Genomic DNA, 14,333 nt, shown 5'->3' with positions numbered 1-14,333 from the left:
ATTTGTTTCGGCTATGGTAGGGGAATGATTTCCCTATGCCCACAGTACTCATTTCCGATTTTTCGGGATTTTTCTGACATTTTTAATGGGTTTTCTTATTTGTTTACTGTTGATGATGGCTTTTAACTTGTTCTTCTGTTTTTTCTTGATTCGGCCGAATTTGCTGACATCGACGATGGTGGGTGACATCGCCGGTGGTAGGACAGGCGTTCGGTCGACGATGGCGGCGCGACATGCCCCCTCTACTTGCGACGGCAGAAGCTTGGTAGGGGTGCAACCCTAATTTTGGGGTCATGTGGACCGTTAGATCTGCCGTTAGATCATCATTCAGATCTAACGGCTGAGATTGGGTAGTTGGCTTGGAATACAGTGAAACCCTAATTTGCTGCTTGGGCTAATCTGGTTTGGGCTTCTGTTTGGGTCTTGTACTTACTTGTTTGATTGTACCCTAAAAATAATAAAAATATTAGTACATATTTTACTTTTAAATATTATATATGTTTACTATTAAACCATAATTAATTAACACACATAATAGCATCTAAACGAATAATGGAAATAAATAAAATAAATAAAAACAACAACAAATTAATTATATTAATCAAAATAATCAAGTAACAATAAAATATTAAAGTATAATATTATTGAGTAACAGGACCAAATTTAGTTTCTACAATAAGTGTATAAAATTTTGGAAGAATGAGTAGTCAAAAACCTATACATATATGATATTTATTATGGCTACAGAATGATAAGTTTTCCTTGTCGCCATGCACTTGTCTTTACCCTGAGAGAGATGAATGGATATAACCAAAAACAAATTTAAAAATCTCAAGACAAAATCTTGAGAATGGTGGTCAGTAATCAGTAAGGTAGTCGTAAGGTCAATTTTGTGTCTCCACAAGTCCATGGATTTGACTCCACTGCGTGTGATTTTATGAGTATCAGTCGTAGGAGAAATAGCTAGCAATTGTGACATCTTAAAAGACATTGAAGACTCTATTCATGGTTTTTCTTGTTTGGTTTCTGAGAAAAAAATTCTTGGAAAGAAAAGGAAACATTGTTGTTAATGGCGGTGTATGTGTTTGCAGAAGGCATTATTAGTGAAAGAGACTTTGCCTACTGATAGTTGAGGTTAATAGCCCAAGGTTGAGCGAAGTCTGTGAATTGTTGCCTATCAGACAATCAATTGTTCTTACCATCAATGACGAATCTATAAATATTTTTTTAAGATAGACAGACGAGAATGCTTATAATGTATATTATACGACGGAGAAGAGTCGGAATATCTTCCAACAAGATGGTTAAGTTCTTTACATCAGCAGCCGCTCTGCATGAGCAGAAAGTTCCTAACAAGGAAAGATAAATGGAAGAGCTTTCAACATTTTACTTGCTTAATTATGGCATCAATAAGGGGATATGGAGGACCAGATAATCATTTTTATTCTCCAGATTGGTCCAAACGAAACAAACCAAGATATGAATGACAAGACCCTAAACAGAGGGGGGATTTTGAATAAATTTACATTGATACGACAGAAATGAAATCCGAAATTGAATCTATTGTTCATATCTATTTCGTTCTCATTTTCTAACATCGATTGCATGTCGGCACTGAGGATGAGGGTTCGATGGAGAATCCAACACCAACATCTCACGTTGTCGAATCTGCAAACAAGTGATCGAACATTGCGTTGATGTTTTAGAAACTGTAACATGTTGGGGTTCAAGGACTAATGTAAAAATGGATTTGAAGAAAGTTGTTGAGTTGTCAATTGCTGTCAAGTTTGATGGGAAGGATTCTGAATTTTATTAATCTTAAGCATATGCGTTGTCAACTTGTAGTATATTGGTGGGTTAAAAGTCTTAATCAAGTTCATGAATCTGTCTTGAAATCAACATCCCTGTGGGAACTTCTCGTCGAAAATTAGGTGACGATTAGGCTTTTCTTGTCTTTGATAGCAGCGGCGGCCCTCTTCCATATACTCATTTTTTTCGAATCGTCGGTAAAAAGCTAAAGATAAAACATTAGATTTAAGGTGACGGATCCTTTTATATCAGCTTTAGGATAGTTGTAACTACGTGTAGTTCAACCAAATTTGTGATTTATTTCTTAAAAAATAAATATATTATTACGGTGCCACAATGATCCTGAAATATGTTACGATGTTGCCGTTTACACAATGGCTCGTCACGAGGAAATCGAGAATGTATGACAGTAAGAATTATCCCATAAGCCCATTAGTCCTTAATGTGCCACTTTGCAGACATTCATGAGAGGAATCTACTGCTTCTGTAACCTCCTCTCAATATAATATTTTTGTTTCCATGCTTTTGTGTCAATCCTAAGCACTTGAAAGAGAGACCAGTGAAGATGGAGAAAGAGATTTACCGAGACTGCCGGAGAAACCGTGCATGCTCACTCGGCGGCTACGCGATCGACGGTTGCACCGAGTTCGTCCAAGGTAACAGCATCAGCAGTACCCATTGCGAAGCCTGCAGCTGCCATGCACCTAAACTAACATGGGAAAGTCGTCGTATTAGACTTGGAACGATCTCTGATCGCAACCCCTTTATGAGCCTGAGAGAGGTGAAGAGGATGGCCAGGCAGCGCAGCGTTGTCGTCCCGCCAACTCCGTCTACTTCGGACGAAGTGAAGGTCAAGCAGAGGAAATCGAAGTTCAGCGCGGGACAGAGAGAGGCGATGATAGAATTCGCGGTGAGCCTCAGGTGGAGCATGCGGAAAGGTAGACACGACGAGATTAACAGGTTCTGCGAGCGGGTTGACGTCTGCAGGCTAACGTTCAAGACATGGTTGAACAACAAGAAGAGTTACCTCAAAGGGACTGCAACTGCTGCATGTGAAGTTGAGAATTCTCCTCCCTGAGGCTGCTATTTTTTTAGAGTTTTTGATGTGTGATTTCATGTTGTTACCTTTTTTTCTCTTTGAATTTACTGCTTCATCAATAAAATGTTGCATCAACAGTAAACATGTTCCATTACAACGGTCCTTAAAGAAAGCCAATTAGGCTATATGGGTCCAATCTCATGGAGCATGTTGCCATCATTAAGCCCTAAGAGCCCATAGTGTATTAAAATATGGGTATACAACTCTGTTAGACCTAGAACCAAAAAGGGCTAAAACTATCAAAACTTGGCCCAAAAAATACCTCGAAGACGAGGGGTCGGAGTCCAATGGTTTAAAAAAATTTATCGAATTATTATAAAATAATTATTAAATTTATTTGTTTTTTACACTTATTATAAAGTCATAATTATCATTTTATACAATTTAACAAATTTAATGACTATTTTATGACTTTTAAAAGTTCAATAGCTAAAACGATCACTTGAACATAGTTCAATGACCTTTAATGTACTTTATTCTTTTTCAAATGGATTGGACATTGGGGTGAACATTTAACATGGGTTCTGCCCTGAACCCCATACCATAAGTTTAAGGTTTTTCAGCATAATGCTCCAAATGAAATTATATAAAATGATATGGTGATTGCAATGGTTGAGTAGCCTTATAAGATTGTTCAATCTTTAACTATATTTTGGGGATTATCTGTTGGTAGGTTTGAGGAAATCGAAGCTCCTCAAGATTTGGATAAGTGATAGTTATTGCAGCAGGTTTCAGTGAATGAATCTCTCCATGGGAGTAGGGATGACAAACGGGCGGGTCGGGTGTGGATACCCCCTCTCCCATCCCCATACCCACCTAATATTTTTTAATCTACCATCCCTCCACTACCCATGATGGGTAAAAATTTTCAAATTCACACCCGCCCACGCAGGTACATTCTCAAATCTATCCTCATACCTACTACATACTAGAGAAGTACCCGGCTAGACTCGTCTGACAACAAACTTAAGTTATACATAAGCAACAAACATAAAACAAACACATCTATTAATAAACATAATAAAATAAACCAATGATTATCTGAGTTAAGTGTTAATATAGATCTTAAAGTATATAAAACATCATAATAAAAGACATAATTAAAGTCTAGAAACATAAATGACAAACACATAATGTTTTTGTTCTTTGGCACAACATTCTAAAATTTCAAGCAATACTTGTGACATCTGATACTCCAGTATTACAATCAGCATTCTCATAAAACACCATAATAAAACACCAGTATTGCAAAATACTCGGTTGAAATTTGAATTTGAAAAAGTCGGTTTCAATGGCGTTAAAAATGGAGGTTTAAGAAGCACAAGTGAAACACTTAATTCTATTAAGTGGCGTTAAAAATAGAGATTTGAGAAGCAACGATCTGACCCTGTTAGACAAAAACGTGGGTGCTCAGTCACAAGATACTGATTTGTAGAACATTAAGAAATTAAGCTTAAAACAAAATTAAGATGAATCTAAAAAATAATTAAAAATCAATACGAGCAAATAAAAATTAAACTCTTAAAACGAAATGCATAGAAGCTTAAAACGAAATGACTACGGAAATGACTCTTAAAAAATTAAATTTCAAGTAAAAAGGGAAGAAACATACCTGAATAAGCTAGAGAGTGAAGACAAGAGGTTTGAAAGAAAAAAAATTTATGCATAAACTTATCCTTAATATTTGGTTAAATTATAAGTTATATCTTATACAATATTAGGATTTATAAATTAGTCTCTTAAAATTACACCTAAATTCATAATGGTCCAAAATTTAATGAATATTTAGTTAGGCGGACAGATGTGGGGCGGGCGGATGCGAGGAGGGTGGATGCGGGGCGGGTAAGGTCTCAAACCCATTACCCGCCCACTACCCGCGACGGGTACCACTTTCTAAATCCACACCCGTCCACTACCTACTAAAATTATACCTATCCCTGCCCCAATTAAAGCGGATGCGATACGAAATCCACGAAATTGTACCCTCTTGCCATTCCTACATGGAAGAGGATACTGGATAGGATAACATTATGCTCTGCAACCTCTTATTATTATACTCATTTCCATGCACCATGCATGCATGTGGTTTTCGTTTCGTAATTTCATCTCGATTTAAATTAGAACAAACATCAACATAATCAAAATGAATCCAAAATGGTGTCAATTAAGTATTAAAAAGAAGAGTTATGGCTACCAACGGGGTTGATTGGTAAATATTTTGATACCGTTTAAATATGTTTCGAATTCGAGTTTTTATGTACGTAGAATATCTTTACCAGGAGACTCATCCATCATAGTCAAGTATGTGATCCGGTATGGAAGGAAAAAAAATGGGTTATGGCTCGTGGGAAAGGCATGCACGTGAAGTGGACCCCATCAGCCATCAGCCATCAGCCATGTGCTTGCTGATTGCTGCATAACAAAACCTGGTTTTACATGCATGAGGCAAGCCAGAAATGCCAACCACTAGTTTTTTTAATTTTGACCCTCTAACTTCATCAATTTAATTGATTTAACCCTTAAACTTTTAATGACATAATCTTAACCTTACCATCCTTACTAACCTAATTTTCCTTAAAAGCAATAATCGACCGGAAAACGTAGCTATCTTGATTATCATGGAATATGAAGCCTAACATATGGAATAAAGTTAAATGTGTACAATCCGGGGTCGAAAGGGATAATTTCCGGTTTGGACTTTAGTGATCAAAATAAAAGTGAGAAGATAGTTGAGTGGTAAATGATGCATTTTTACCCATAAAAATGTGCCATATGCAAATCATACTTTAATCTTTTTAACGGCGAGGTACTAAAACAAAGAAAAACTAAATGTTAGGTATGATTTTAAAAAAATTAAAAGTTTAGATATTAAAAATGACTAAAACTGATAGTTTAGATACTAAAAGAGTAATTTACCCAAATAAAAAAAATATATATTTCATGCTCTAACTTGTTTCGAACCCCGCTATTAAATAGCCTGCCAGCATTACATTCCATAGTCGCATCTTTCTTTCTCTGTTTTTCATTTTCTCCATAGTTTCAACCAAGAGAAAACTATGGATCGAACGCTTCTGTTCACGTCGATTCTCGGGTTGTTCATAGTCTCATGCGCGGCGGAGCTTCGACGCTTCGAACACACCGCGAAACCAGACAGGTCGATATTGTGTTGTTGCAGATGGGAGTAATCGGAGAAAAATTAGTTATCGACTTTGTGATCTCGACCGGAGACAAATTTTACGAGAACGGACTGACCGGCGTCGAAGATCCGGCATTCCATGAATACTTCACTGATATTTATACAGCTCCCAGCTTGCAGAAACAAACAATGGTACACCGGTACTAATCTTCAATCACCTTCTCTCTCGTCACATATTCTCAATTTAATCCCTCAACTTTTAAAAAAATCATTATTTATTTTAATCGAAATAGTATGATCACATTAATCTTAATCAAATTGTTTTGGTTGCAGTGTTGGGTAATCATGATTATAGGGGCAACGTTGTGGCTCAATTGATCCCCATACTTAGAAAGATGGATGGAAGATGGCTTTGTTTACGATCTTTCATCCTTAATGCTGGACCTGGTAATAAAGCTTTTACACACACACACATATATATATATATATATATATATAAATATATATATTAACACATTTTTAATATATTTTTCTCATTATTTTTTGGCAGAAATTTTCTTTGTAGACGCTACACCATTCGTGTCCAACTACTTCACTAACCCAGAAGAACATGTTTATGACTGGAAAATACGTATTGAATATAAGTATCGTAGTTTCGCTAAAATGGTGACATTTTATACAGGAAGTGGAATCGGGACTGAGAGAGTCGACCGCGAAGTGGAAAATAGTAGTGGGACACCATAAAATCAAAAGTGCCGGACAGCATGGGAACACACATGAGTTCGACCTTCATCTCCTTCCCCTTCTTCAGGCATACGACGTTGATCTTTACATCAACGGACATGACCATTGCTTACAGCATATAAGCAGCATCGAGAGGTACATGCATGCATGCATGCTTTCTTATACGTATGTATGTATCTATGTTTGTATATGTATTATTATACTAGTGTGTGATTATGGTGCTAGTGGGATCCAATTCATGACAAGTGAAGGGGACTCAAGGGCATGGAGGGGAGATGATGGTACTTGGAATAACCCACAAGAAATGAAACTGTACCATGATGGACAAGGTTTCATGTCCTTGAAGATGACACAGACAGAACTCGACATTAAATTCTATGATGTTTTTTTGTGATCTGCACAAATGGAGCACTTCCAAGCAACTTTCTGTGGCTATCTAAGCAACCAAAGGAACAAACTTTGTTAATATTGACAATATTCAACTACGTATTTATTCTTCGTTATCGATGTTAAGATTCGAATTTTAAATTGTTTAATTAAACTAAACTTTTATTTTGTTGTAATCTATTGTGAAATTAAGACTATTTGGGTTGGTTTGCAAGTTCAGCCAGGTTGTTGCTTCATGCTCCAAGTGTTTGGTTATTTGTCTCAGTGATAATTATTAGCATGTACTTAAATTGTAGGGTTTTATGTAATAATAAAGTTTGATAATTAATGTAATAGCCTAGACTCGTACATCCAAAAGAATTTGTTCACGGCACGTTAGTTAGCCTTTAAGGCTCCGTTATAGTTATAGGTTAAAATATGTTCCAAGTTCATGTGTTCTTTTAAATTTAGAATTTAGTCCTTGTGCTTTTATTTTCAAGAGACTAGTCAACATTAAATTTAGAATTTATTTAACCAATGATATCAGAAGCATGATTCATGAGGGAATATTGTGGAGAAAATTAGTCAGCAAAGCATTTATTAATTAGTGAATCTCATTTATAAACAAAGATAATCAGAAGCATGAAATTGATTGATCCTTCAAAAAATTTATATAATTTTCTTGGTTTGATTATTGAATGCATGTTGTAATTTCAGTCGACAATTACAGTCGTATCTGTTCAAAGATGACTCTCATACTCCTGGCATTTCTGATGCTCGAACCCGAGACCTTAAGTAATAACAATAATTCTTTTACCACCGAAGTTACTTGGATGAACTATGGAATATAGTCTATATTTTAATAGGTCTAATTTTGCTCTTAGTCCCTGTATACATTTGACAGGGAGAATTCACAGATAGCCTACACTTCAAAAAAATTAGTAACAGAACTTGTAAACAAGATTTTAATAAGAACCAAAGTTAAATAAGGGTATGGAGTATCCACCTAGCGTGTGAATTTCATATGATAAGATAACAAAAAGAAAACATTTAAGTCTCAAAGGTTGCCGCTCTTTAAACTAATTGCAGTTCAGAGCCTACCTGGCTACCTCTTTTTCCTTCCCTCTCTTTCTCTGAACTGAACTACTAGCTGGTTTGCTCGACATTATTGCCGGTACATTGTTGTTCTTCCTTCACAGCTACCACATTGCCAGTTCCCTCTACACTTCCGTTGCAGTCTTGTTTCGGAGATTTTTCATCAAACCTCCCATTAGTTGAAGTTGTATGAAGATTGGCTTTCCCAATGCAGTTCTCTTTTTCCGGTTGGCAAGTTGTGTCTGCAGGGATATTAAGTTCGGTTACAGTTGCTAACTCCTGCGCTGATGAATTACTGGAGCCTGGTGGAGGAAGGAAAACTCCAGTGCCGGGAATAGGTAACCGAGGTGGAGGATGCCTTGGAGGAGGAGCCGGCCACCCAGTTGAACCAGGTGGGATAGGAACCGGAGCATGAAAAGGTATTGCAGGAGGAACTGGAGCGGGCACAAATAAAGGTTGAACACCATTTGGGGGTGGAATTTGTGGGCAATTTGGTGTAGCCGGGAATACAACCGTTGTTGGTATTGCTGTATAAGGCTTGGCACCGGCAGAAGGGCGAAAATGATTGGTTGATCTACTAGGTGGCGGACCCCATTTTGATGGCTGAGAAACCGAAGGTGAAGAAAGCCTCTGGTTGTCAGTCATGATTTTCTTTGGTTGATACTTAGTAAAAGTGATCAGTATGCGTTGCTTTCGGACGGAAGGAAGTGCATGTTTGGTGAAATCAGCTGATTTTCCTTGCATCATAAGTATAGAACTGCATGATAGTTATGGAATTAGGAAAATTATCAAAATATGTAATCTGGGGAAAAATTTTATATAGATATTATTCAATTCTAAACATGCACTGTTCTCCGAGCACATTGAAGGGTTGTGAGATAAGGATCGAGAGAAAACAGTTAAATAATTACCCTGGTGCAAGAGAAAGCTTTAGAGAGCCTCTAAAGTCCCCAGGATGATCAAATGCAATTACTCTTCCAACAGTAATATCGCACTCGGTCAAGAACATGATGCAAGCGGGTTTCCCATACCAAGGTGGTATGGTATGAGGCGGTGAATGATCCCCCTTGAAATTTAAAAAGAAAAACTTAGTATTAGTATTAACACTTAAGCTCATTTCATGCAAGCAAAACCACCAGAAGCACCATCATTACCTACCTCATTATAGACATCAATGATGCAAGAGTCCGGCTTTGAAGTTATAACTTGCAAGGTGACCAAGCGTTCAATAACATCTTGCAGCAAGGAGGGAATAGCTTCGACTCTCCGCTCTGGTAAAGCTCAATCAAATTAGAAAGCAATTGAAGTATAGTTATTTTAAAAGCAATTATCAATCGATAAATAAATATGTATTTAGTTACTATCTTTGTGCATGTGTGTGATTGTGGGGTGTTGTGTGTTTGGGGGGGGGGGTTAAGGAGGGGAAGGCAGTTCACAAAAACATGCCTTTGGAACTCCCTGCAGCAGTTTCATCGTCCAGAGGTGCATCGCCGATTGGAAGGCCCAACTGGATCATCTCTCTACCATGTCCCTTCATTGGCTTCTTTGAAGCCACATATGTCTGACCTGCTTCTCGTAAATTATTACTTAACAATTCAGCTTTTACTGATATCAGAATGCAAATAAATGTGAAGTAAAAAGGAACCAGCTATTTTGTTCGTACATTTCAGCTTGTCTAGGTCTTATTTTCCAATATTCTCATGTCGTAAACACTTTTTTCTTTTGGAAGTTGGGATACCTTAACTCCACATAATAGAGTTCCTTGCAGTTGCATCGGAGCAAGGGAAACCATGCTAAACAGTTAAAAATTTCCAACTGAAGCAAGAATCGAATAGAAATTTATAGGCTAATTATTGTGACTGCCCTACAGAGCTAAGTTCTAGCTGAGATTTATACAACAAAATAAACATGCATCGGTCAATTTACATGCAGGCAGACACCGTGATTATCATGAAAAGTAGAGATTATTCACATCTCTTATGATTCAAAATACATCTAGCTTACTGATACAAGCAAGCTAAGCTATATATATCCTCACAAGTGGTTCAAGGAAACTGAGAGTTTTCCAATGCCCACCACCAAGATGCTGTCCTTTTTCTAACACTTTTTTGTCTCGTCGTTATAATAAACAATGTACTCATCATATTAATCCCAGGCAATTGGTATCATGTTCAATAGAAAGTTCTAGAATAGAGAAAAACCTGAATGTTATAATGGAGCCAAACATAAACTAACATGCAATCTCTACCCGTTCCAAGAAGTTATAGCATGCAAGAATAATAGTAGTAATAGATAAACAAAAAGAACCATGATTTACAGTATAGTAAAGTGAGTTATAGCAGGAGATGCTGTAGGTTCAATTACATAACAGAAGATTGACCCAACCTGAAAATTGTTCAATATTCAGACCTATTTTTAATGATCATATTCATGGTCTAGTTCTACTTGGAAACAAAGCTAACGAGAAAATACAAATCCATAAAGGTCAGAAGATCATGTTTGCCAATAGGACAGCCAAGCTATGAGCCCTTTTGACCAGCCACTCACATGGTCAACCCATGCAAGCATTTAAAGCATAAGTCCAATAGAATAACAGCTCAGATATCATTCCACACTAAATAGGTTACTCCAGTAAAGCATACATTACAAAAAGAAATACGAACTTTTCTTTATGTGGAATTGATCATTCATATTTCTTTCCATTCTCATTGCATCAGAAATTTGAAAAATCGGCCCTATAGATAAAAGTAACCAAGGAACAAGTAGAAGTTTCCAAGGAACAAATGCAATTTATTAAAGTTACTTCCTTCTAGCTAGACCAAGAAAAAAATGAACTTGCAAGATTACTTGCCTTGAAATTCTCCTCTTTTCCCTGCGGCCCTTAAATCATTTACCAACGAGACAAGATTTGAAGCTTCCTTCTCATCAAACAGTTCCTCGTACAATTTTAGCCCATCCACCACATTGACCTTAACATACAAATAAAGGCTTATAAGAAGTTGAAACATTAGTGGAGGAAGGGGGTGGGATAGTACAGCATTACCATTTTTCCGTCTAACATCTCGTTGCAAACAAAAGTTTTTGGACCGGTAGCATTCTGCTTTCCATTCTTATTTTGGGAGGAATGTAGATCTTTCCCTAAAAGATCATTAATAGAAAAGATATATATTAATAAGAAAGAACATAGTGAAATCAGTGTTAAACGCTAAGGAATTATTCAGAAAACCTGAAATATGAGTTCAAGCGTTCAACATATTGTGCAGGTATTGAATCAAACGTGCAATAGCTAAATACCTTACCCAGTTAATTCCCACCCTTCCGAGCTATGAGAAAGAGATGATTTTCTTTTTCATTTTTTTTTCCTAAAAATAGACAAATACAATTGGAAAAGTTCAAGTCTTGGCCTTGAACCTTAAATACTCATAGACAAATAGACAAAAAGTACAAGTGAACCTTAAATGCACAACACCAAGACTCAATACTCATACATAGAGAAACTTCCAAGTTCAGGATCTTCTAAGAGCTAAAAGGCAACCGATAACAAAAATGGTACCTTTATAGCTTGATGTGTACCCTCCATTCACATCCTGAGTTCCAGGTTCTGTATTATCAGCATGAGGTTTGGAACCAACATCTGAGTACGATACATAATTACAATGAAAGTGTATCAATTAACTTTTTCTGAAAAAAAAATTAATTATTAGCCAATGTGGTATCACAAAGAAAGCTTAAAAATGAATCAAAAGAACCTTCAACAACAACAAAAGAAAATTTCCTTGAAAGTTAAAAGGAAAAACCAGGATGATTGCCTTTGGAACTGATATAATAAAATGTCCCATGCTAAAACACAATTCTAATTAAATTTAGAAAGGCTCTATTGGGATTCCTTAAAAGATAAAAGTATGTCAAACAAATACTTTTCACAACATGACACTCCAAGTTATTTATCCTCCACAAGATTTGGTAATAAAGTATGAGTTTTCATCCTCTCTAAGATTGCAAACTAGTTAATTAAATGCACGCCTCTTATATATTTTTAACAATCCCCAACTGTTAATTAGGTATGTAGGTATATGAATATTCAAGTCCAAGTGGCAAGCATGGAATGTGATAGCAATTTCCAATTAAAAAAGCTTGCTTTAAAATCCTTTAATTTTAATAGAAAACTTACCAAAAAAACAAACTATTACTTTCTAGTTTAGGACAATTTGCCAAATCCAAGAAAGAAAGCATATACAGCATAGACAGATACAACATCCTTTTTAAGCAAGTAGATACAAATTCCAGTCATCTCCATCAAAAATAGATGACCAAACATATCAAGCTAACAATACAATACATCATTCAATTTCACCACAATGTAAGTAAAACATATGAAAAAGAAACATGAGCCAAGTAGTTACCTTTTTTATCCTCAGTGACAACCGAGGCCATGCTCTTATCCTCCGCCTTTGCAACTCCACAACTTGGTCTAACTTCCTCACTCCGTTTCTCGTTGCGGTCGGAAACAGCGGTGACAGTCGAATTCCCATCACTATCCACCCCAGAATTATGCACTTCTTTAGCCACTTCCATCCTATGCCCCTTAAACCCGATGCCGGATCTTCTAAATTCCTTTCCCCCAGCCTTCCCTTGATCATAATGCCTTTCTCTCCGTCTCCACATAACCTGTCGAAGCGCCTGCGAAACTTCAGCAACCGAAAAGTATTGCTGCATATGAAGCACGGGGTTCCAATAGCATCTCCTTTGTTGAATGCAAGCTACGACGGCTTCATACTCCCCGACATCGCCGACCTCACGCAAATGTTGACAGAGGAAGTCAATCATAGCATTGGCAGCGGCGAATTCCCCTCGCAACCAATAGATAAAGCCGTCACGCTCATCGGGGAGCCATTGCCGAAGCTGATGCTGATGGATCTCTCCTCCTCCACCAACACCACCTACGACTCGACCAGAACCGCCGCCACTGCCAGATTCGGCAGCTGCAGGCGCAGGAAACTGCATTTTATTTGATAAAACTACATTTCCCGATGGCATTGACATTGAGGAAAAACAAACCTCTCTAAACCAATTCAACAATAAACCCAGAGTACTAAAACATGTATGAGCTAAAATACCCGTAATTCAGATCTAATCAATATAAATCTCACAAAATCCAATCGGATCACGTTAGCTCTTTAAATAACTCGACTTAAACAATTCCGTGAAACAAAAAACAAATGGGTTTCTTTTATTTCCTTGTTTGCTGGATTTAACCCGATCTAATGGAAGATTCGCAATGGGAAAAGGGTTTGGGTGGGTAAGGAGAGAAAGCAATGACGAAATAAAATATGGAAATTGGGGTTGGTCTAGTTTAGTCAGATCTGGGGAAAAATGGGTCTTTGTACAGTGGTTCAACACACTGACGTGAGTGCCAAAGAAACCTTTTTTTAAAAAAGAAAGAAAAGAAAAGTATAGACTTAGGTCGCGTTTGGTTCGCTAGAATGTATATAAGAGAATTAAAATCTGTGAAGGAATTGGAATATGTAGGAATTAGAATCTAATTTCATATTTTGTTTGGTTCGCATATATGTCAGATGAATTTGATTTCAGTAATGTAAAATGATAGAATTGTCCTTCTTTTTTTCTTCTTTATTTTAATTTATTTTACAACTTACGTGTAGTAATATATTATAAAAAATTAAAAAAATATCAAATTTTCATTTTATTGATTGATTATTCATTTCAATAAATTATAAAAATCATGCTAATAAACATTATAAGTTAAAATCATCGCAATCAAAATATGTTAATAAGTTATCAAAATATAAAACAATATTTCGATATATTCCAATCGGAGTATATTAATTAGTTACCAAAAAATATATCAAAAACTATTTGTATTTAATATATAAATTAGAAACTCGACCCGAAACGACTCAAAATAATAATAAAAATATTTTTATTCAATAAAAATATTGACTTAATTGAAAAAAATTATATATAGAGGGGTATTATTGTAATTATTCCTAAATATATAAGGTAAAATTATATATATTTTTCGGGTCGGTCCGGTTTTTTTCACCCTAAACCCGAACCCGACCT

At 36.4% G+C, this 14,333-nt stretch overlaps 2 protein-coding genes and 1 pseudogene across 2 annotated transcripts; 2 read left to right on the top strand and 1 right to left on the bottom strand.

Moving 5' to 3' along the window:
* Window positions 1-2,374: 2,374 nt before the first annotated feature.
* On the top strand, window positions 2,375-2,887 carry LOC120145616 (zinc-finger homeodomain protein 14-like). The gene has a single exon (XM_039159425.1). The coding sequence runs from the start codon at window positions 2,375-2,377 to the stop codon at window positions 2,885-2,887; it is 513 nt and encodes a 170-aa protein (XP_039015356.1).
* Window positions 2,888-5,964: 3,077 nt separating this feature from the next.
* Window positions 5,965-7,228, top strand: LOC120145766 (annotated as a pseudogene).
* An 889-nt stretch (window positions 7,229-8,117) lies between these two features.
* LOC120145762 (RNA demethylase ALKBH10B-like) lies at window positions 8,118-13,603 on the bottom strand. Its single transcript, XM_039159511.1, has 8 exons — window positions 12,686-13,603; window positions 11,803-11,886; window positions 11,293-11,387; window positions 11,101-11,218; window positions 9,696-9,815; window positions 9,408-9,520; window positions 9,161-9,315; window positions 8,118-9,006 (listed from the first exon to the last, which is right to left on the bottom strand). The coding sequence occupies exons 1-8, from the start codon at window positions 13,290-13,292 to the stop codon at window positions 8,301-8,303; spliced, it is 1,998 nt and encodes a 665-aa protein (XP_039015442.1). The 5' UTR covers window positions 13,293-13,603; the 3' UTR covers window positions 8,118-8,300.
* Window positions 13,604-14,333: the final 730 nt, after the last annotated feature.

This window comes from Hibiscus syriacus, unplaced genomic scaffold (assembly GCF_006381635.1).
Source record: "Hibiscus syriacus cultivar Baekdansim isolate YM2019G1 unplaced genomic scaffold, ASM638163v2 tig00110893_pilon, whole genome shotgun sequence".
Lineage (NCBI taxonomy): Eukaryota > Viridiplantae > Streptophyta > Magnoliopsida > Malvales > Malvaceae > Hibiscus > Hibiscus syriacus.
The sequence above is the reverse complement of the archived record's forward strand: the minus strand, read 5'-3'. Positions and strand labels throughout refer to the sequence as shown.